General features: G+C 35.1%; 1 protein-coding gene across 1 annotated transcript in view; it reads left to right on the top strand.

Annotated features, from left to right (window-relative positions):
• LOC150110554 (syntaxin-18-like) overlaps positions 1-24116 on the top strand; it is a 57823-nt gene that overhangs the window by 14182 nt on the left and 19525 nt on the right. Inside the window, exon 3 of the mRNA XM_090401399.1 lies at positions 14171-14229. Within this exon, the coding sequence (XP_090257525.1) occupies positions 14171-14229 (59 nt within the window). The remainder of the gene's footprint in view (positions 1-14170; positions 14230-24116) is intronic.

The following is a 24116-nucleotide window of genomic DNA, read 5'->3' on the forward strand; positions in this document are numbered from 1 at the left end:
AGCTAGTAGTTATGACAGACTTAGGAGGTATCTTAGAGCAATGCCTTCTCTTGAGAAACTACAAGAAAAGAATGTCAGTAGTACATGGGAAGTGATCAGGGATTGTTTGAGAGAAGCAGTACCAGACTGTATTCCCAAGGTTCAGGAGGAAAAACCAAGTGGGATTAACAGATTAGTAGAGATATTAAAGCAAGAGATACAAAAAAAAAGAAAGCATTGTTATATCCTCTTTGTCGTTATTTGCATATATTTAATTCTTAATTTGCTTTTGCTTTCTTATTCTTGCTCACACTCTGTAATTTAACAAATTTATTTGATTTATGACTGCGCCAGTTAAACTGGCATAGTCGTAAATGTCTTAAATGAAGACAAAGCAGATATTATTCCTTAACTTTGACCTTTACCTTATATCAGTCGTGGCTTAAACTTACTTAGCATATTATGAATGCCTTGCTTCTCATTTGTCAGATATATGCAGGTTTGTAGTTTTGATATTAGTGCATAGACAAGTCAGTCTTAATATGCATTTTATAAACTAATTTAATTAAACTAAGAAATCTATTTTACACTTCGATCCACATATGAACATGGATGTAATGAAATTACAAATGATCCTATCTTAGGCTTAGTTCTCCTACAATTCTGTCTTATAACCTAAACATAGCTTAGGACAATTTACTAGTCATTCCTATTAACCAAACATTTAATTTGCTAAACGTATACTCGATAAGCAATAACTTACATTTACTATATACACCAGTTCACTACTCTTAAGGTAAATACGTATTCAACTATATCATGAATCTTTATACTAGCACAATTGAACACAGAACGAAGCACATAATGTGAATTATCCAGAAGTATTTACATATCCTTCTAAGTACTTACAATGAGTTGAATTCCATAATGCACTACATTAATTCAATACAGTCCTTATTTGATTCCTTTGTCTACAGGGCACTGTTTCTTTTCTTCTAGCTGTATGTTTGTTCTTTCTTTCCTGCCATTTTTCTTTGTCTTGCCATTGATATCGCCGGCCTGGTTGGCCGAGTGGTTAGTGTATCCGCTCTCCAGCCAAAAGGCTGTGGATTTGAATTCCACCGTGGGCATGGATGCTTGTGATTGTCTGTGAAAATAGTAGTAGTAGTGGTTGGCGGTAGATGGCATTGGTGTAGTTGCAGCTCAGTGTAGTTGGTGGATTGAGTGGTGGAGACAGAACTGTAGAGTACGTGCCCTCCCTCGATGAGTCCTTGGGCTCCTGGAGGTGTCAACTAATAATAATAATAATTATTATATTCTTTATTCTTTAAATTCCATTCAAGCAACTTGGTGGCCTTGGCATTTAGCAAATGTCTTTTCTGTTGAGCTCTCTGTGGTGACTTGTACTGACTTCCACACGTGAGGTGCTCTGGTGACCGACAATAGATTTCACATGGTGGTGGACCCAGGGAAGAGATGGCCAAGAACCCTAAGACACTTTCCTTCCTGCCACGAGAGCTGATAAAGGCCCAGACTTCACATAGTGTGCATGTTCATCTCTCGAGATTCCCATTTTTTGAAGTGCATTAACATCAGGACATGATGACATCACACTTCATGCAACATACATGTGATTAACACAGTTTCATAATAAAATTATTACATACAAAGGAATTTTAGTACTTTTGCACATAGTGACAATTCTTTATGTATATTTTTCTTCAGACAAAACTTGTAAAATAAACATGATACATTGTTAATCACATGAGATTTTACAGCATTATGGAGGGAATATAAAGTAAAAGATGATTAGCATACTCATGAGCAGTAGAAAGTGCAGGCAAGAAGGGTGACTAGTATGGTAAGATGGGCAAAATCAGATTATTAGAGAAAATTAACTAAGCAAGCCAAAGTAAATCCAAAAGAATTTTTTCATTATGTAGCAAGTAAGAGGAAAAATGAAAATGGAAGAATGACTTTAATCAGTGCTGATGAAGGCGACAGAAGCAAAAGTTGAGTTGCTGATTGCCACTTGGCAAAAGTGTATCATCCAAGTAGAGATTTTGAAGTTGCTAATGTGACAGAGGATATCAGATTTGAGGTAGATGAACAGGAGGTGCTCAGCATATTGAAAAATATCAACATGAATACAGCAGTGGGACTTGATGGTATGTCTGTCCATGTGCTATGTGAATGTGTAAGAAAATTGGTAGTAGTGCCTCTGATGGAGTTCAGTCTAAGTCTCAGCTCTGGTCTAAAAGCCAAGTGCCAGTCTATTGGAAATGGAACAAGAAAGCTTAGGTTACACAAGATGTTTTTATAGATTGGTACATAAATTATTTTTGTCCTACCGTGCTTCACTTCTGTAAAGAAAATGATTGGCCAGCCAAGGCATTGCTTCTCTTGAATAATGCCCCTGGATATCCTCAAAACCTTGCTGAAGTAAGAACACCATTGGATGTCAAGGTTGTTTACATACCCCCAAACACAACATCGCTTTTGCAACCGATGGATCAGGGAATTATATCAATCTTCAAAGCCTATTATCTCCATATAACATTTATGGAAATGATAAGAGTCTTGGACACTTCAGGAAAAACTATTAAAGACTATTGGCAGTCTTTTGATATTTTGAAGGGCATTAACAACATCAAGGTAGCTTGGAACAAAGTATCAGCAAAGTGTTTAAAAGGAGCATGGCGAAAACTTCTTCCGGCATTTACGCACGACTTCGAGGAATTAGAGCAAGAGGAGAATGTTATTGAAGACATTTTCAAGCTTGCGCAAGAGGTGGGATTGGACAATATTACAGCTGAAGATGTGACAGAAGTCTTAGAGAGCCATGATAAACCGCTTTCCAATGAAGACTTAAAAGAATTAGCCAAACAATTAAGTCAACATCCAAAGGAGGAGAAAGAAAACGAAGAAGGACCTTCTTCTTTTCTTTCTCCTCCTTTGGATGTTGGAAAATTTGGAAAATGAGAGATATAAAGGCCGATTTACAGCATATCCACGCAAGCATGGAGACATTGACTGATGATCCTGCGAAACGGAAGAAGGACCTTCTTCTTTTCTTTCTCCTCCTTTGGATGTTGGAAAATTTGGAAAATGAGAGATATAAAGGCTGATTTACAGCATATCCACGCAAGCATGGAGACATTGACTGATGATCCTGCGAAATGGACCATGATTGGGAATGGAGTGCGAACGTAAAAAGGAGTGTAATCGCATCTATTCGACCTTATACTGAACTCCTTAAAGAAAGATAAAGAAAATCTAGGCAGTTAACACTGAATATGTTCTTCAAAAAAAAAAATGCAGGTGATCCAAAACCAGGAACTTCAACATAGAAATATGTAATATCTTTTCGACATTTCATATTTTTTGTATATAATTTTGTTTTGTTTTCGTTCATAATAATTTTATTTTAACAAATATATATGTATGTATTATCAAAGCTTTAAATATAATAATGTTACACATACTTCGTGTGCATGGAACATAACTTTATACCTCCCATTAAAATTGGGTTCATTTTATACCGATTCGGTTTACGCCCGTTTTTTTCAGGAACGGAAGTGAGGCATAAACCGAGGGCTGCCTGTATTTGGCTTTGTAAAAGGCTTAGTAATTTACTATAATAATAGTTACAGCAGAATTAGATAAGGGAAATGGCTGCGCCATGATACTGCTAGACTATACAAAGGCATATGGCAGAATACCCCCAAGGAAAACGATTAAAAATATTGAAGCAAATGGGAATTGATATCAAGCTGGTAGCATGGATTGGGGGGGGGGTGACAGACACACACCAGAGAGTAGTATATGGTGGAGTGGAATCGAGAAGAGTAGTGGATCATCTCGGGCTTCTTTGTACTAGGGTCAGTACTCTTTAATTTGTATATTAATTATATAGGAAATTATTAAAGGGATATTCAGTTATCTGCTGATGCAAAATTGGAGAGTGCAGTAGTTGATAATGGTAATGTAATTATCGTGCAGGATGATTTAAATAAATTGGTATTGTGGGCAAAGGATTGTCAATTTAATGTTGCAAAATGTTAGGCTATGCATTTTAGGTTGAAAAGGTTACATACTGTGTATCAAATTGGTGGTACTAGATTGCAGGAAAATGATCAGGCTAGGGACTTGGGGATATTGGTGAATAGAGAGTTGAAGTCCAGAAGCCATATTGCAAAAGTTGGTGAAGTAGCAAAGATTACTTGGATGTTGAAAAACACACAAGTAAAGATAGGGAAGTTATTATCCTTCTTTTTAAGGTTATTCAGCTGCATCTTGACTACTGTGCACAGATTTGGTCACCTAGGTTCTGGGCTCTGTACTGTCAGAACCCTGAACCTAGGTGTGGTGGAGAAGATTCAGAGATGAGTGACCAAGCTGGTGACATGTCTATGGAATGCTCTCTGTGAGGACGATAAGTTGAAGGTGTTTTTAATCCTACCAGGAGATAATTTATTCCTACATGCTTTGATAGAGTTTTGAGATATATATATGAGGGTGGTCTGAAAAGTTTTTGGCTTTGACCATAAATGGCAACACTATCGGCACGATTTTTTTTTCCAAGTTGGTACATCCGTCATAAGCATCCATGTGAAATTGCAAATCATTCAATCAACTAGTTTGTTTTATACAGCTTTCTGAACCAAAAGTATTGTCTGTATCCCTTGAAATGGATAAAATTGAGTGTCCTGTGATTAAAAAATTCTTTGTAAAAGAAGGTTTAACGCTAAAAGAAATTCATTCAAAGTTCATAAAAGTTTATGGGCACCCTACACCGTCATTTTCAACAATTAAAAAATGGGCTGCCAAGTTTAAATGTGGCTGTACCACCCTTGAAAATGATCCACGTGAAGGACAACCAAAAAGTGTAACAACACCAGAAATCATTGATCGAGTGCACTATGGTATTGGATGACCGGCAAGTCAAAGTGTGTGAAATTGCTGAGACTATAGGCATTTCAAAAGAACATGTAGGATATATTTTGCATGAAGAATTGCAAATGAAAAAGCTTTGCGCAAGATGGGTGCTGCTGTTGCTCACAGCAGATCAAAAACGCACTCGCATGAAAATCTCTGAACAGTGCTTATAGCGTTTTAACAAGAATAAAACTGATTTTCTGTATCGATTTATTACTCTGGATGAAATTTGGATTCACCATTACACACCAGAATCCACACAGCAGTCAAAACAGTGGACAGAAGCTGGTTGTTTAGTACCTAAGAAGACAAAGTCGGTTTCATCAGCAGGAAAGGTCATGGCATTGGTGTTTTGGGATTCTAAAGGTATTTTGTTTATTAATTATCTTGAAAAAGGGTAAAACAATAACCGGGAATATTATTCCGATCTTTTATCACACTAGACGAAAAAATTCGTGAAAAAAGACCCAGTTTGCAAAAGAAAAAAAATCATCTTTTATCAGGACGATGCACCTGCCCACAAAGGTGTTTTGGCAATGGGAAAATTAAGGGATCTTCACTTTGAATTGTTGGAACATCCACCCTATTTCCCCAGATTTGGCTCCCTCTGACTTCCCAAAACTAAATCTCCTCCTGCAGATCTTACTGGGAACTGCTACATGGAAGGGATAATGGTGCTGGAGCATTGCTGGAATAAATGTATTAGTCTTAAGGAAGATTAATGAAAAATAAAAATAATTTTTAAATTATAAATTTGTTTTTTCATTGTTAGGTCGAGAAATTTTCAGACCACCCTCGTATATATACAGGGTGTTCGGGATAAATTTGACAGTTTCGTAAGGAAAAAGAAAATCTTCTTTGTATCTATTAAATTTAATGAATTGACAAAAAAACATTACAGGCAGAGTTAATTACAATACTATCAACAAGATTTACTCAAAATAACCACCATTAGCATCGATCACAGCTTCAATTCTGCTTCGGAACCTCGAACAAGCTGATGCTACAGTCTCCCTGGGAAGGGCCGCAAAAACTGTTTTAATTTTATCCATTAACTGGGCTTTTGTATTACTGGAAGTGTGATTGGTGTCTTTTTCAACTGCGCCCCATACAAAATAATCCATGGGGTTAAGGTCTGGGGAGTTTGGAGGCCAAACATTTGGACTGGTGAAGTCGTAGAAATTTTCAGACAACCATTTTTGACTTTTCCCAGAGGTGTGGCAAGGGGCCGAATCCTGCTGCCATATATACGGCCTACCATTGGCTACCCTTGTTATCCAGGGCTTGACTACAGTTAGCAACTCCACGAACAAAGCCCGAATTCCAATGCCAGGGTTCTTCAACACCTGTTCCTGCAGATTTGCGAGGAATTCTGCTGTACGAACGCAATCAGATCGTCTGCTAGGGATCTTTCTTCTTGCTACATCCTCGTAGTCACCATTGCAAGTCTCTAGTTCATGCCTGATTGTTTTTACTGTATTTAGGGAGCATTGGGCAGCAGTTGTAATATCTTTATTTTGATGGCGGGCACGAATCATCATGATACAAGTTATTCTCTTCCATGATTCAGGTGGGTTCCAGCTATCCATCCTTTCTGACACCTTGTATATGAATGAAGAAGGGTTCAAACTTTTAAATGAAGAGAAGTGTGTGTTAATACATGTAACTTACGGAAAAATATAATTAATTATAAATATGTCAAATTTATCCCGAACACCCTGTATATATATATATATATATATATTTATTTATTTTTTTAAACTCTACAACATATATAAATATATATATATATATAGTGCAGTATGTAAAACAAAGCAATACCTAAAACAAATCTTTTCACACCCTACACAATTTTCTGTATTTGTCAAAAAATAATGTTCCTTTTGAAAAGCATTCTAGGGCATACTAGATTTCATGTGCCTGTGGTAATGCTTACATTGAACAAACTGGAAGATGTTTTGAGATCCATTAAAAAAATAAATAAATGAAAAATAACAGAATACTGCAGTGAGACTGAATATAAAAACAAAGATAAAATTGGTCTTATTACCCACATTTTTCAGAACATCACAAAATAGATTGGTCTTCTCAGTGCCTTATCATGATCATATCATAATTTAAACAGGAACCAGGACCTCATTCTTCATGATGTTTGGAAATCTCTCATACTTATATACAGCCATCTAAATATCCCATAATAATGGATGTTTCATGTGCAAAAAAATTGTGTGTATGTGAATAATCTATGGTATTATTAATGTTATATATATTTCAGAAACACTTGCAATTCTCTGACACATTTATCCCTGGTCAAAGCTTCTAGTTGGCAGACAGCGAAACATGCAAAAAGGTTTTTTTTTTTTTTTTTTTTTTTTTTTTTTTTTTTTTTTGTCATCATCAAATTCCTGACATGTATCATCAAGGGGTGTACAGAATATTATAATAGTACTACATGAAGTACTTACATCATTACTAACTTCCCATCAACAATTTTCTCCAAGTCAGTCTGTTATCCATCAAGACCCAAACATTATCAGATCTTATATTTCTGTCTTCTAAAGCACTTTTTGCTGCATCAACCCACCTATATCTTGGTCTTCTATCTGCCAACCTGGCAGAGAAAGAACTCCTCTTTTGCTAATCTTTCCTCTCCAATTCTGTTTAAGTGACCATACCTCCTGAGATTAGCTCTGCTAACAATGTCAAGTTCTTTCCTAATATCCTCATTTTTAATATGAAATTGCCATTCATGCCATCTGTTCACTTTCCTAATCTTTCTGAGGATTCTCATATCTGTGGTCTCTAGTCTTTGGTCAAGTGTTTTATTTCTAACCCGGCTCTCAGATCTATAAGTTGAAATTGGTTTGAACACTGTCTTGTATACAGCTAATTTAGTGTTTTGACTAATTTCTCTCTTATTCCATATAAATTTATTCAGTTGACTTTCTACCATACCAGCTTTATTGATTCTGTTGCTTATTTCCATATTTAATTTATCATCTTCACTAAAAATTGTGCCTAAATAGCTGAAATTTTACTTGTTCTATAGGTTCTCCATTCACAATGCAGTTGATATTTTCAATGTTTTTGCTTATTTTCATTGTCTTTCTCTTGTTATTGCTGATTTTCATACTAAATTTATTACAACAGTTATTAAATTTAGTCAAGGAATCTTTCAGACTTGTAGTGGATTTGTTTAGAAGAATAACATCGTCTGCATAAAGTAAATAAGATTAAGCTGAGATTAACATCTCCAATTTTGATATCAGGTTTAATACCGCTTTTCTTCATAATGTGATCCATACAGATAATGAGTAATAAAGGGGATAATGTACATCCTTGTCTGACACCAGATTTAATATCAAACCATCTTCCTTCACTTCCTTCAATTCTAACTGCTGACTTACAACTCAAATAAAGACTAAGTATTGCTTGATATAATGCCCCATTGACGCCATATAACTGTAGCGTTTTGAATAGCTATTCCATCTATTTCAACTTTGCTCTTGCACTCCAATTTACCAAAGGATAAATCTCATTTTTTCTTATATTCAGGTATTTACAGAATTCTGTGTTTATGTAGTCTTTCTGTTTGTCAGAACAGAGAGAGCTCTGCATAATGAGGTTTACTGGCCTGGTTGGTCAGGTGGGTAGAATATCCGCTTGTCAATCAACAGACTGTGGATTTGAATCCTGTCTGAGACATAGATATTTGTGATTATCTTTAGGTTGGAGATGAATTTCATCACCCACTATGGGATTACTACCCTCCTTATTGGAGGCCTGAAGTGGCTTAAAACAATTCCATGTTTGGTTTCTAGACTATATAAAAATAAATAAAAAATACAATAAAATATATACAATCAACAAAAAATACAAAAAAAAAACTTTTTTCTCCCCACAGTATTAATGTACTACAGGTTTATAAAAATTCTTTGTGGGTGGTAGCTTCATAAAAATAAAAACAAAAGCTTACTCTTGCTTTTAACATCATATATTCTAACATGCACTATAATTTTCAATTTTTATTCTGTTTTATTTACTCATTAACTGTATCTAGACATATCAACAATGGTCATGAAACATGATCCAGACATTGAAGCATTTTATTATGAACATGAGTAATTAAAACTCTTATTTAATTAAATTGTCATTGAAATAAAGAGCCAAAAGGCTTGACTTCGGCGATGTAAAATTAATTAAAAACAAGGGGATATTAAATCCCGCATTGTTTCAAAGCTGAATAAGAAACTCAAAGATAGAAATCTAAGAGTTTCATGCCGAATATAGCAAAGTATAAAAATTTCACCAAAATTTTTATAGTTTGCTATATTCGGCATGAAACTCTTAGATTTCTATCTTTGAGTTTCTTATTCGGCTTTGAAACACTGTGGGATTTAATATCACCTTAATTTAAATTAATTGTCATGTTTGCTGCTTATCTATTGATATTTCGATCTAATGTCACCTTTTTTATAATGTTCCTTTTTTTTTAATTAATTTTTTTCCCTCCATTATTCATTGTTCATCATTAGCAAAGATTATCCATTTGTGTAATGCAATACGAGACATAAGAGATAACAATTTTCCTATGTTAAAGAGATTCCAGTTAGAGAAATACTATCTGCCTGTTGGACAATGAAAAATAAAAGTAATTTTAAAAAATAAATTTAGAGATAGAATATTGTAGAATTGAAGGAAGTACAGGAAGATGGTTTAATTTAATGTTAAATCTGGTGTGAGACAAGAATGTACATTATCTCCTCTGTTATTCATTATCTATATGGATCACATGAAGGAAAGTGGTATTGAACATGATATCAGAATTGGAGATGTTAATGTCAGCTCTTTACTTTATGCAGACAATGTTATACTGCTAAATAAATCCGCTACAAGTCTGCAAGATTCCCTGACTAAATTGGATACCTGTTGTAATAGACATGGTATGAAGGTCAGCAATAAAAAGACAAAGACAATGAAAATAGGCAGAATCATTGAAAATATCAACTGTGTTGTGAACGGAGAACCTGTGGAACAAGTAAAACATTTCAGCTACTTAGGCACGATTTTTAGTGAAGATGGTAAATTAAATATGGAAATAGACAACAGAATCAACAAAGCTGGTATGGTAGGCACTCAGTTGAATAAATTCATATGGAATAAGAGAGAAATTAGTCAGAACACTGAATTAGCTGTTCAAACCAGTTTTAACCTATGGATCTGAGAGCTGGGTCAAAAGTAAAACACTTGACCAAAGACTAGAGACCGCAGATATGAGAGTCCTGAGAAAGATGAGAGGCATGAACAGATGGCATCAATGGCAATATCATTTTAAAAATGAGGATATTAGGAAAGAACTTGACGTTGTCAGCTTCCAGGAATGTGTTGGCAGAGCTAATCTCAGGTGGTATGGTCACTTAAATAGAATGGACGAGGAAAGATTAGCAAAACAAGTGTTTTCTGCCAGGTTGGCAGGAAAACAACCCAGAAGAAGACCAAGATATAGGTGGATTGGTATGGTACAAAGTTCCTTAGATGATAGAAATATAAGATCTGATAATGTTGGAGTCTTGACAAATAACAGACTGATTTGGAGAAAAACTGCAGATAGGAAGTTAGTAATGATGTAAATTTTTCATGTAGTACTATCATAATATTCTGAACACCCTTTGATACATGTCAAGAATTTGATGATGATGAAAAAAAAAAAAAACTTTTTGCATGTTTCGCTGTCTGCCAACTAGAAGCTTTGTTAGAAGAATTATTGGAAATAAAGTGGAAATGATGTTGGATTAAATATCCGCTAATTTGGCTCTCTTTTTCAGTAATTCTTGGTGCCTTTTGTGATGTGACACCTTTTTTGGCAACTCGTATGGTAAAGTGTAAATTCTGCATCACTTCAATCTGAGTATTTAAGAGTTTGACTCCCACTGATGAGACCTCAAGAAAGGTCGAAACCAGTCCTATTATACATTATGGGGGGGATAGTGACCTCCCATGATGTATGACATCATACATGTCTGCTAGGAGATATGTTTTACATTATGGGAAATACTAAGGATAGTGATCAGAGCTTACTCCACCTTTACTACGAGTTGCCCCTGTCATGAAAGGTTTACTTACGCTTGGATCCGCCGAAACTTTTATAGTTTCTATATTTGGCATGAAACTCTTGTAGTTTCTCTATTCGGCTTTGAAATAATGTTGGATTCAATATCCACTTAATTTGAATAATTTTGCATTGCCGAAGTGAAGCCTTTTGGCTCTCTTTTTCAGCTATGCCTAAATAGTGGAAATATTTTACTTGTTCTATTAGTTTACCATTGAGAATGCAGCCAAAGTTTTCTTATGCCTGTTATTCAGTTTAGTTAGAAAATTCTGGAGACTTCAACTGAATGCATTTAGGAGTACAGTATCATTTGCATAATGCAAAGGGTTAAGTTTAATATGCCTAATTCTACTATCAGGATATTTTGCAACTAGGATATAAAGAGAGGACTTACTAATGACTTACAAATACTGAATGGTTGTTGTTGGTTCTGGACAAGAGTAAGTAGACAGGTGGAAGTAGTCAATAAAAAAAATTAAGAAATTGGAATTGCAAAGCAGCTGCATAAATAGAATTGAAATAATTTTTGAAATATGACGCTGTAGCAATCCAGAGATATTTAAAGACATTTTTGAGAGGAGGATGGAGTAGAGTGGTAAGTTTAAGGTAGAACATTGAGTAATAAAGAAGCATCCAGGCCTGATGTCAACCAAGAAATAGTTTTGACAGTGGTGTCATCTAAAGAACAGAATACATTAAAGGAATATCGAACACCTGCTGCATTATATTTATAGCAAAATTGAGATGTCATTTTGATCTTTGGACACTTTGAATATGGTGTTCAGACATCTTGAGAGGAAAAACTCCACCACACATTTTATAGTTGATTTTTCATTGTGGGTTAGAAGAGATTCTGAATAGGCTAGCTTTTCAAGTCTGATTTGAATTAATGTATTTCACATTTTATGGTGGGGAAGAGACTTATTACGAAAGTGGTATATACTGTATTTCATTGTTTATATTAATGCTGCTGTTTTTGTTTTCTTCTGTTAAGGCCTTGCAATTTAGAAATGATCTTGAATTTTTAAATGTGCACTTCAGAGACATCTGAGATATGAAGTGTTGTATCCAGATTGTCAAACACACTAAACAATGGAGTTGTATTAGAACATTTAGATTAGAGAAAATCTCAGTGTATTACTGTACTTAGTTTTCTGTTTTCTATGAAAATAAGTTGATAGTAAAATTTTCAATTTTACTATCAATTTTACAATTTTTACTAAAAATCAATATATCAACACAACAATGTGTTTTATTGATTTGTAGCAGATTATTTTCATGGGCAAATGCTTAGTTTGCTGGATGGTTAATTCTTTAGTTTGGTTATTGTGACTTATTAGTGCTAGACAGGAAATGTAAAGGTTTGTGCAACAGGTCTGTATATAATGCCAAGTTATTTCTATATCTTCATTATTAATTATTCTGTTATAGATGTCATTTGCTCACTTCCTTAATTCTCTTTTGAAACTGTAATATCTGTGAATCCTAAATACGAAATTTCATTAAATTTCATCAAGTCAGGGAGTATTTATTATTGTCATTTTGAATTATTTTGCCAGTATAAAGTCCAGTTAAATGTTTTGCCATTAAAAATAGAATTATATGAGGGTATGCTGAAAAGTTGTGATAATCACCATGAAAGAATTGAGGTAGAACATGTAACTTATACATTATTCTACATATTCCCCACAAAGTGTTATATACTTGTTACAGTGCTACTGCATCTTTTGCAGTCCTCTGAGAAAAAAAGTCTTTCCCTTGTTGCACAAACCAGTCCTCAGCTGCTGGTATTATTATTATTATTATCCAAGACCCCATCCTCTGTGGTAAATTTTGTTCCTTTCAAGTGTTTCTTTAAATTTGGGAATAGGAAATAGTCAGATGGGGCCTGGTATGGTGAATAGAGTGTGTGAGGCAGACATTGAAAACTGAAGTTGTGTATTGTCTGTTGGGGTTCATGAGCAATGTGAGCAGGTGCATTGTCCTGCAAAAGCAACATGCCCCTGCTCAATTTTCCCATGGCATTTTTCCTTCAGTACCTCCTTCAAAACTGCTGTTTGTAACAGTTTCACCTTTTTATGGAACTTGGTAAGGATTACACCATCCATATCCCAGAAGCCAATGGCAAGAACCTTCTCTGCTGACTTTTGGGTTTAGAACTTCTTTTACCATGGAGAATCTTTGTGTCTCCACTCCACTGACTGTCGTTTGGTCTCTGGGTCATAGTGATGAAGCCATGTTTTATCAGTGGTCACAATATAAGCCAAAAAATTTGCACCTGATTTCTCGAGATGACAGCACATGTTCTCTTTTGGTCGGCATTCAAATAATTGGGGACCAACTTTGCTGAGAACTTCTGCACATCTAGATATCAGTGGATAATGACCCTAACTTGTTCTCTGGATATCCTCAAAGTCTTTGCAATATTTTTGGCTATCTGTTGTCTCAGGATGCCTAGTTTTAAACTTGGCCACCCATCTGGTATCTGTTGCGTGTGCTGGAGTACAGCCAATATGTCTCCTAAAGTTTCACACAAAGTTTGGTGAATCTTATTTGTGGACTTTTCTTGTAGCATGAAAAATTTGATGATGGCCTGTACCTCTGTGTCTTCGAATTTCTTCAAAACCACTGACATGTTTTCTTATATATCCTAAAAAAAAAAAGAATAAATTATTACAATTTGATGAAACATGGGGAGTTAAAGGGTTTTAAGATATGTTCTTTCTTGTGGTTATATGAGCTGCCTTAATATTAAAGCCACTTTGCCAAATTCTTCAATTGCTACTTTGTAAAAATCTGACAAATATGTCAGAAGTTATGTTAAAAATTATACTATTAGAGTTTAAGAGAAGCATTGAGCAGTGCTGTTATTCAAATATTAGGTTATATATATATATATATATATATATATATATATATATATATATATCATTAAAAAAACACTTATGGACAATTAATCATGGCATTATAACTGCTCATTGTATTTTTGTTTGTGTTTTGTACATTGCTGTGATTTAAACTTGAGTAGTAAATGTGTCTACATGATACATGTCACTCCATAAAACTTAATTATTGATTTTGATTGTTTAAAAGTTAGAGTATTTTTCAAACATATTAAATTATTTGTGCTGTTTATTAATGTAGTTTGAAAAAGAAAATAAGGCACTCTATGAAGAAATGAACAACTTAGTTGATGAAGTTCGGTAAGTGTTATTATCCTATATGTGCTAATCATTTATAATATTTGTCTATATCTCCATTTCAACACTTCATAACTGCTTAGATATGTAGTGAAAGCAACTATAGATATTAAGAATTAAATCTACTTGATTCAGATCCATTTTCTCAAGTACCCTGATTATAATTTCATTTTGCAGTGAAGATATCCAAATAGTTTCTCATTTTGTTCATTTCAGGGGTCTGTGCAGTTCAGGTTTACTTTAGTTCAGTGATTTAATTCTGACAACTGCAATTTTCTAAAAAAGGAAAAAAAAAAAAACAGCAATCAAGCAGCATTTCATGATACTTCTGATTGTCAGTATTCTTCCTTTACATTACTGAATGACTGGAAACTATGAAAAAAAAATCTGCTAAACCAAACATACAACCACTTTTCATTCTGAAATGAATATCATAAACTCGCTTTCAATGATATGATTTATTATGAGTGAACTGAGAGTGGCATAGTTGCAAATCATTTGTGTTCTGGAGATCCTGAAAAAAGGAAGCGGAAGCGGCTTAAGATTCTCTTCTTGAGATAGATGAGGAAGAATATACAAATATAGCACCAAACAAAGATTGGAAATCTCAGAGTAATAGATGTCACATTCAGGCCATCTCAAACTCGTTGCATGCTGAACTTGGGTGCATAAATGTTGTGCAGAAATCAAAGGAGATACCCAAGTTAAATCAGTGTAGAAGTCATATGTTTCGTATATACGAGGGTGGTCTGAAAAGTTCTCGGCCTCGACCATAGATGGAACACTATCAGCATGATTTTTTTTTTCTAAGTTGGTACATCTGTCATAAGCATCCATGTGAAATTGCAAGTCATTCTATCAAATAGTTTGTTTTATACAGCTGTCTGAAGCAAAAGTGTTGTGTGTATCCATGTGAAATTTGAAATCCAATCAAATGCCTTTGCCGCCACATGAGTTTCTCCAAATTTCTCCATGGCCTGAATCCATAGGTGAGTGGTGAAAGCAAGAAGATCAACTGTAGATTGCGAGTAGTAGAATCCATATTGCTGGTCATTGATTAGTTGGTATGTCTCTAGGTGGTTCAAGAGTTGGTTGTTGATGACCTTCTCCATAATTTTTCCATAACTTCTTCAGAAGTCAGAACAATTGGGTGGTAGTTTGTTGTCCGACTTTTATCACCTTTCTTTGGGATGGACTGGGTGTGGATCTGTTTCCATGTTATAGGGTAGATGCTAATTGAATAGGATAGATTGAAGAGGTGATACAGGATAGGTGTTAGTTCTGGGGCACAATTTTTTAACACAATAGGTGGGATACCATGAGGACCAGATGTCTTGTTTGTGTTCAGGTTATTAAGAATTCTTTGGATTTCTTTTTGTCAGAAGACTATGGGAGATATGAAGGGAGCCATTCTTTATGGAGTGGAGGGAACTTTGCCTAGCAACTGCTGTGATCAGCATCTTTGGACAGAAATCAATGGATATCCCCCAATGGCAAGATGCATCATGCCATGTATCAAGTCATGTGTTTGTAGCCAACATAAATTGAAGGAATATGATGTTCCCAAGTCAGTTCAATTGTGTCCAGGTGAATTGTTAATAGTTGGGTTAACTATTAAATTCAGAGATGGTGGTGTGATGGTATGGTCCTGTTTTTCCTGGTTTGGCCTTGGACCCGTGTGTGTGGTGATACAAACATTGAACTCCAAAAGATATCTGAACATTTTGGACAATAATGTACCCTACTTTGTGGCATTTCTACAGAACTGACCATTGCCTCTTTCAGCAAGACAATGCAGCATTCCATAATGCCACCACACTTGACTGGCCTCCACAGAGAGCTGATCTTAACCCTACTGAACGTTTGTGGGAAGAACTGGAGCACCAGATAAAGTCAAGGGGACGTCCACCCCACAACCATCCAGGACCTCATTACATGTCTATAGGAAGAATGGTCCAAAATTCCCATTGATTGCTATTATATTCTTATGGAAAATATACCCAGTACAATTGCTGCAGTCATCACAGTCAAAGGAGGTCCTACATCTTATTAAAGTGGGCACTATGGCTGTTTTGTTCCTCACACAATGGTGTCCATTGATTTCTTTCCAAGCAGTGTATATTAGTCAGGAAGATACTTCACACATAAAGCAATAATATAATTTCTTGCCAAGTATAATATACTTTGTAATCTAGTAGTAAAACTTTCTCCAGCTAATCTAGAACGGTCTTCCTCTTTAGTTTCAAGGACTACTTTTTTGTCATTCTTGACAACTGTTAATAAAATACATTGAAAATCCATCCATCCAGTTACTACTGTTCTCAATGTACTCTTTTAACAAGCTCAGCAAGAAGAGTTTTGATGAGTTCTTGGGGTCTCTTGGGCTGTCCCTAAGAGCTCATTAAAAATTCTCAGTTCACTTCAGAATAGCATAAATCTGCCTCTCACTTATTTACTGTACTCTTTTTTTTTTTTACAAAGTATTTCTCTTTTTGCTATATACATTTATACAGACTAGATAGTGAAAATGACCCTTGTTCTAACACACAAATTTGAATAAAGTGGTAATGAAGGCCTTTATTCCAACATGGGTCATATCAGTAAGGGAGTTTGCTCAGAGCAGCAGTTTAGATGAGGAGAATGAAGTCAGTAATCTGACCTTGGAAATGAAGAAAAGACGTCATTCCAATTTGCACAGTTATATTGGCAAAGGATGTGGGTCGATAATGGCTGAGTAATGGAAGGGTACTAGGAAACTTGCACAAGGTTATGGTCTGAGGTACTGAGGGGAGAAGTGACCAGTGTGCTATGTTTATGAAAAGAATACAGTGAGTATTGAGAGAGAGAGAGAGGTGTCTGGTACTGATGACATGTCACTGCATGCCTTAAGATAATTAGCATCAGCCTTGGTATACCTGTTTAACAAGAATCTTGCATGCAATAGCACAAATCATAAAAGACTTGAAGGAAGGTAAAATTATTACACTTCACAAAGCTAGCAATACGACTGAGTCTACAAATTATAGGTAGGTCTGCGGAGAAGTCAATATTCTGGTTGGCAAGATGAGTGATTTGCATTGGATCATTGATTATTGCATACAGAAATGCTTCCACTTTGATATAGGAAGGGAAGCCTGTTCAAGTTGTGGACATTGAAATCTTCATAGGAAGATTACTTCATTGGAAAGTTAGACTTTGGGTAGCCATATTCAGAGATTAAATGTCAGAAAGTACATAGAAATTTTTAGAATTTGGAGAGTGCAATAAGGACAGCAGATAAACGTTACTGAATGAGACAAGAAAATCTTAAGCCAGGGAAAGTCAAAAACAGGGGATTCTAGGTTTGGCATTCTCTGGTATGGGATATATAATTGCACAATGGCACAAGTGCTTTCCTTCTGACAGAAAGAATCATACAGTATGTTGTGTAGACAGTGGTATCATAAAGACTCAAGATATTACCTCTGATCCATACAGTTTTAGAATTATATTAATTTCAAATCTGCTTTGTTGTTCCAAAAACCTCCCTAAATATTTTTGATGTTATCCAAATAACAGATTCACTCTGAACACTTTTTTTTTTCATAGGCTAGAAAGCCTATGAAAGCTAGAATTTACTTCCGTTTTTATGCCTTTCCTCCAGATATTTCTATTGAACTTATGCCATCATTTCTTCAATCTCCTGTATGCATGTAAAAAATACGAGCGTGGTCTGAAAAGTTCTCGACCATAGATGGCAACACTATTGGCATGATTTTTTTTTCCAAGTTGGTACATTTGTCATAATCATCCATGTGAAATTGCAAGTCATGCTATCAAGTAGTGAAGCAAAAGTGTTGTCTATATCCCTTGAAATGGATAAAATAGTATCATGCAGTTATAAAATTCTTTTGAAAGAAGGTTTAATGCCAAAAGAAATTCATTCGAAGTACATAAAGGTTTATGGGCAGTCTTTTCCTTCATTTTTGATTAAGAAATGAGCTGCCAAGTTTAAACGTGGCTGTACCAGCCTTGAAAATGATCCACGTGAAGGACGTCCAAAAAGTATAACAACACCAGAAATCATTGATCAAGTGCACTATATGGTATTGGATGACCGGCGAGTCAAAGTGCGTGAAATTGCTGAGACTATAGGCATTTTTAAAGAATGTGTAGGATATGTTTTGCATGAATAATTGCAAATGAAAAAGCTTTGCACAAGATGGGTGCCGCGCTTGCTCACACCAGATCAAAAATGCACTTGCATGAAAATCTCTGAACAGTGCTTGTTTTAACAAGAACGAAACTGATTTTGTGCATCAGTTTATTACTGTGGATGAGACTTGGATTCACCATTACACACCAGAATCCAAACAGCAGTCAAAACAGTGGAGAGAAGCCGGTTGTTTAGTGCCAAAGAAGACAAATTTGGTTCCATCATCAGGAAAGGTCATGGCATCCGTGTTTTGGGATGCCAAAGGCATTTTGTTTATTAATTATCTTGAAAAGGGTAAAACAATAACCGGGGAATATTATTCTGATCTTTTAACCAGACTAGACGAAAAAATTCATGAGAAATGATCCAGTTTGCAGAAGAAGAAAATCATCTTTCATCAGAACAATGCACCTGCCTACAAAGGTGTTTTGGCAATTGGAAAATTAAGGGATATGCACTATGAATTGTTGGACCATCCACCCTATTCCCCAGATTTGGCTCCCTCTGACTTCTATTTCTTCCCAAAACTAAAACTCTTCCTCGCTGGTCAGCGTTTTTCTTCGAATCAAGAGGGATTGCAGCTGTAAAGGGGTATTTTGCAGATCTTACTGGGAACCACTACAGGAATGGGATAATGGTGCTGGAGCATCGTTGGAATAAATGTATTAGTCTTAAGATAGATTATATTGAAAAATAAAAATAATTTTGAAATTATAATTTGTTTTTTCATTGTTAGGCCGAGAACTTTTCAGACCATCCACTTACAAGCTTCTAAACCATCTTGCCTTCTCTTTGACTCCACCTGCCTCTGTTCTTTGGAACAGTCCTCCTTCCACTGTTTTTCCATAAAGACTGCACCTCTACCTGTTCAAGAAACATATCAGCAGGCTCCTTCTTTCTTCTTCATCACCTGCCTACACATAGCACTGTTATGTCATTGATTTTACAACCTACCATGTGAGAAATTGATACTGTATACAAACAGAACTGGGGGAAAAAAGTTGAGTGATATAAATAATTAGAAAGTAGACAGATAAATGACATTAAGAAATTTTTAAGTTGCAAACTCCATAGAGCAGTGTTGGATTTTAAAGAGTTTGAAGCAGATCTACTGTGTAAATTGAATGGATAACAAAAATAAATCAGGTAAAAAAAGTGTTTAGCAATATTGCTTCGACCATCATCAATAACTGACTGCTGAAGGAGCTTTAGAAGATAAGAACTAATAACTCCAAACATTATTAGAACACAAGCTCAGAACAATACAGGACTACTGAAGGGGGATTGAAGTAAATTCTTAGAAATTTTTTAAGCTCATAAAAGTTATAAGCAAGGGTATTTAATTACTGTAATTTGAATTTGGAAAATCTTAGGATAACTAAATACAATGAGCTCATGATGTACAACATATAGTCTCTCTAAGCCATGCCAACCCTACCTTCTTGTGCTGTGGTCTCTTGTCATGTATGATGTTCTACCAAACCGGGGGAGGGGGGGTATTGTTGCCATAAATCCATACTCTTCCTAGTTGGAGGAAATGCCAATCCTACTAAACCCTAGATGATAGATGATGACTTTTATCTTGGGAACACCACTACCTTGCTTCTTAGAGACCTTTGCAATAGCTGTTGCTATGTTTTATCTCTAGTTTCTGCCTTCCTCCCCTTCTCCTTACATTGCACTATAAGTGATGGTTTTTAAGGATATATACCAGACACACTGTAGGAACCCAGAGCCTCCCCAATTTGAGAGTACAGCAGTAAGTAGTTCTACATTCTACTGAGCAGTAATTGGGACCAAAACCCAATAAAAAATTAGGAAGCTTTTCAAACAGCTTGGGAATAATCTTGCTGCCACTTGCTCTTCCAGATCATGCCTAAAAAAGTCTGGGTACAACAGTACTCAGACTTTTTACCCAGAAGTATGCAAAGGACATAGTTGGGCCACACTTGGACAGAAGACTGAACCCCCCCCCCCCCTTATGGAGGGACATGTTCATAAATCTTTCACCTCCACTGAATTCTCCACTCTTATTTAATTTTTTTTTTGTCACTAACTGTGAAGGACCCAAACAAATTGTTATTCTGTAGATAAAAAAAAAACCTCCTGCAAGAGAATACCAAAAAAAAAAAAACTACAAAATAGTACCACAAAAACCAACCAAGAAAAACATGAGTAATATATGCATAAAAAATGCTTCTATCACACTACTATTTCCAGTCATTGAAATTGCATGTATCATTTTTAACCAGAACCTCCATATAATTTCTTTTACAGCATTTATATCATTCATTAGCTGTTTTGTATTGCTCTCCAAATTCTTATAACAACTCCTGCCTGTTGATTATTTATCTGTGCATTTTGATTTTATGCAATCCAAATATTCAAAAAAATGAAGCAATTGTTCTTTTGGACTTCAGTGTGCACAACTTAAATTAGCTTTCCTTCTTCAGTTTGATAAGTTAGAAGAAAAACAGTTTAACACAGATTTTCTTTCTGCATAGTAGAATTCCTGATAAACTTAATGTCCTCACAATACTCCTAACACTTTTCTTAATCAGTTCTCTTTCTAATCATACTATAGTGTTAAATTTGTAATTTGTCTGTTGTTAAATAGTAATGTCTATTGTTAAATCGTGATTCTAATCTTTGTTCTAATTTTATTATACATTAATTTACTGTTTCTTGAATCTATCCTTTTGCTTACTTAAAAAAAATCTTATACAATCAAAATCCTACCGGCTACTCTATTGTTATGTCATTGCTTTCTCTATATTATATCTTGTTCTACCTCTATAATAACTCTCCTTCTAATCTACTGTCATGCCCCTAAAATATTAATTCAGATTTATTTCCTCTTTGGATATTGACAAAATTTATATTTTGTCAATATCTAAAAGCCAGCCAATATCCTATAACAGAAGAGACTCTTGTTCAGGGAAATAATTCCAAATTCTAAAGGATACACACAATATTTTATCTCACGCTAGCGCTGTGCAGATTCAGTTAGCAGTCATAGACCGAATCTCACTTAAGCAATTATATCTAAATTCCTTCCTGCCAAAAGGGTTCTATTTCATAAGTGGTGGTTTGAATTCGTAATCAGGCATAAACTCAGGTATAAGGTACAAAACATATTTATTGGAAAAACATAAAACATTTACAGTTGTGTAAGTTAAAATACTCAATGGATTAAAATTTACTCTAAGTTAAGGGTTATACTAAATCACAATGAATCTGAGTAAGTTAAATCCTTCAATTATGAAAGGACAAGATTAGGTTTAAGCATAATACTACTACTATATAATTCCTTTCACAAGTTATTCACAGAACACGCATTGAACACTTTCATTAATACTCTATCAATAATTATCTTAATTCTAAATTTCATTTTAAGCAAGCCTAGCCATTCACAAACTACTGCCTATTAACAACTCTTCTTTGTTCCACTAGGGCTTAATTAATTCAGTCAAATTCTCACTAAAAGTTCTCTACTAGTATCCTTTAGTTACAATGCACACAAATTTCTTGTTCTTCTAAACGAATCTTAACATACAACGTAAACGTTTACATTACCGGATCTTTTCAGATTTCATGCTGCCATCTCATGTAGGTCTGGATTACCTTACTGCCTATTCTTCGGCCGTCTTTGTGCCTGGCGATGTACTACGCTTTTTCTTCTAATCGTTTCCGACTGTTGTGTGCTGTCTACCACTCCGTAGGAAACTTTCTCCAATGGGACATTCTGCTGAGGCTCAATTCCACATAGGCCGTCGTATCGCGATCAGCTCTGCTTGAAAATCTTCAAGCATTCTCAAGAAAAGAACCTGCCATCCATCATTAGCGTAAAAATGGGATACATGCTAATTCACCACCACCACCACCCCTATACCACCACCCATCGCAAAAATATGGAGTCATTAACACCCTTAAAAACAGAACCACAACTATTTGCTCTAACTAGCAAGCCCTGAAACAAGAACTAAAAATCATTAGTGACACATTCATAAATAATGGCTATAACAAAAATACTGTTAATAAAATACTCTATAAAACTACAACAAAAACGAATCTGGATTACAGTAAAACCATAGCCATCCCATACATTAAAGGGTTATCGGAAAAAATCAACAGAATCCTACAACATTATAACCTCACTGCCACCTTTAAACCACCCACTAAACTTAAAACCTTATTCAACTCCTCTAAGGATCCTCTCCTCCCATTAGCACATCCTGGAGTCTGTTGCATCCGCTGCACCTGTAACTTACCGTACATTGGTGAAACAGGATGGACAATCCCTATACACAAGAAAGAACACATTAGACACATTAAATATAACCATTATGGTGAAGCAGGCCTCTCAGACCACGCACTTAACACCTTACACCAAATCAACTGGAAAAGCACCTGCTCCTTACACCACACAAAAACCTGGTACAAAAGAAAATTTAAGGAATCCTGCGAAATCCTCATAAACCACCCAAATATCAATAACAAAGATGGCATGAAAATTCCAAGGATCTGGATGGCACACATTCAGCCTTCCTAATATGAAAGATTCAACATAAGTCAGGACTCTAGCCAATCCTCTAGTATTAGAAACCATCCCACTCCAATTGGCTGGAATGATGTTAATATATGTATATAGTAGACAACACAAATAATAGGACTCTAGCATTGATGTATAATTTTTTATTTAAATTTTTTTTTTTTCCCACCAGAGGTCAGGCCAACAATTGTGGTAACGGTTGGTCAGTGTCTTTAATGAACCAGTTTGATTGTAGTATAGATTGTTTCTTTTGTATATTTGTATGCTCCAGAAGATGACCTTGACATAAAGGTCGAAATGTAGATTTTAGTTATATTAAACTAAAGTTTTTATTCAAACATGGTAGTTGTCCCCATAATTTTCAAAAATGTATAAACTTAATGAAGCAATTTTTCTTCCTCCTCTTTCATTCCATCTACCTCTGTTCTTTGGAGCAGTTCCTCACTCTGTCTTTTCCCCCTCAGTTGTTCAAGAAGCATGTTGCAGATTCTTCTTTCCTTTAACTTATGACATTCTGTGTTGAGCTTGCCATTCACTGGTGTAGTATAATGGTGAAAGGAAAGTTCATAGTTTTATTCATTTTACCCACATAAATAAAACTATCTGAATGCAATTCAGGCATCATTTAGAACTAAACATAGAACATAATTTTAATATGATATTACTGTCGCTACTACACAATCCAAAAACAGGATAAAATTGTAATCTTAATTTTAATTAATTTTAAATATACTATTAATTAATTTAAAGATAATTATACAAATTATGCATACTTCATGCCAGACTCTTGGAAATTTGAAATTGTGATAACCCGGTTCATACCTACCAAGTAGCAAACAACTCAATTTATAGTGGAATAATACCATATTTGATTACAGAGTTTATTTTTGTTGGCATTATTAATTATTGTATGTAATTTGTGAGCAACATGTTTGGTGAGAAAAAAATTTGAAAATTTAATGAAAATATTAGCAGTAGTAGCATCAGTGTTTGAGATATCCTACTGCCACAGCAGGATACTTCAAGTAATGATGTTACTAGCACATTGTGGAATACTGAGCCACTGCAATTGACAATTTTTAGTTATGTTTCTCATCATAATCTTTATACTAAACTGGTCTTGATTTTGTAATATCACTGTTT

This window comes from Typopeltis vanoorti, chromosome 1, assembly GCF_054136105.1.
Source record: "Typopeltis vanoorti isolate ZY-2024b chromosome 1, IOZ_Tvanoo_1.0, whole genome shotgun sequence".
NCBI classification, from domain to species: Eukaryota; Metazoa; Arthropoda; class Arachnida; order Uropygi; family Thelyphonidae; genus Typopeltis; species Typopeltis vanoorti.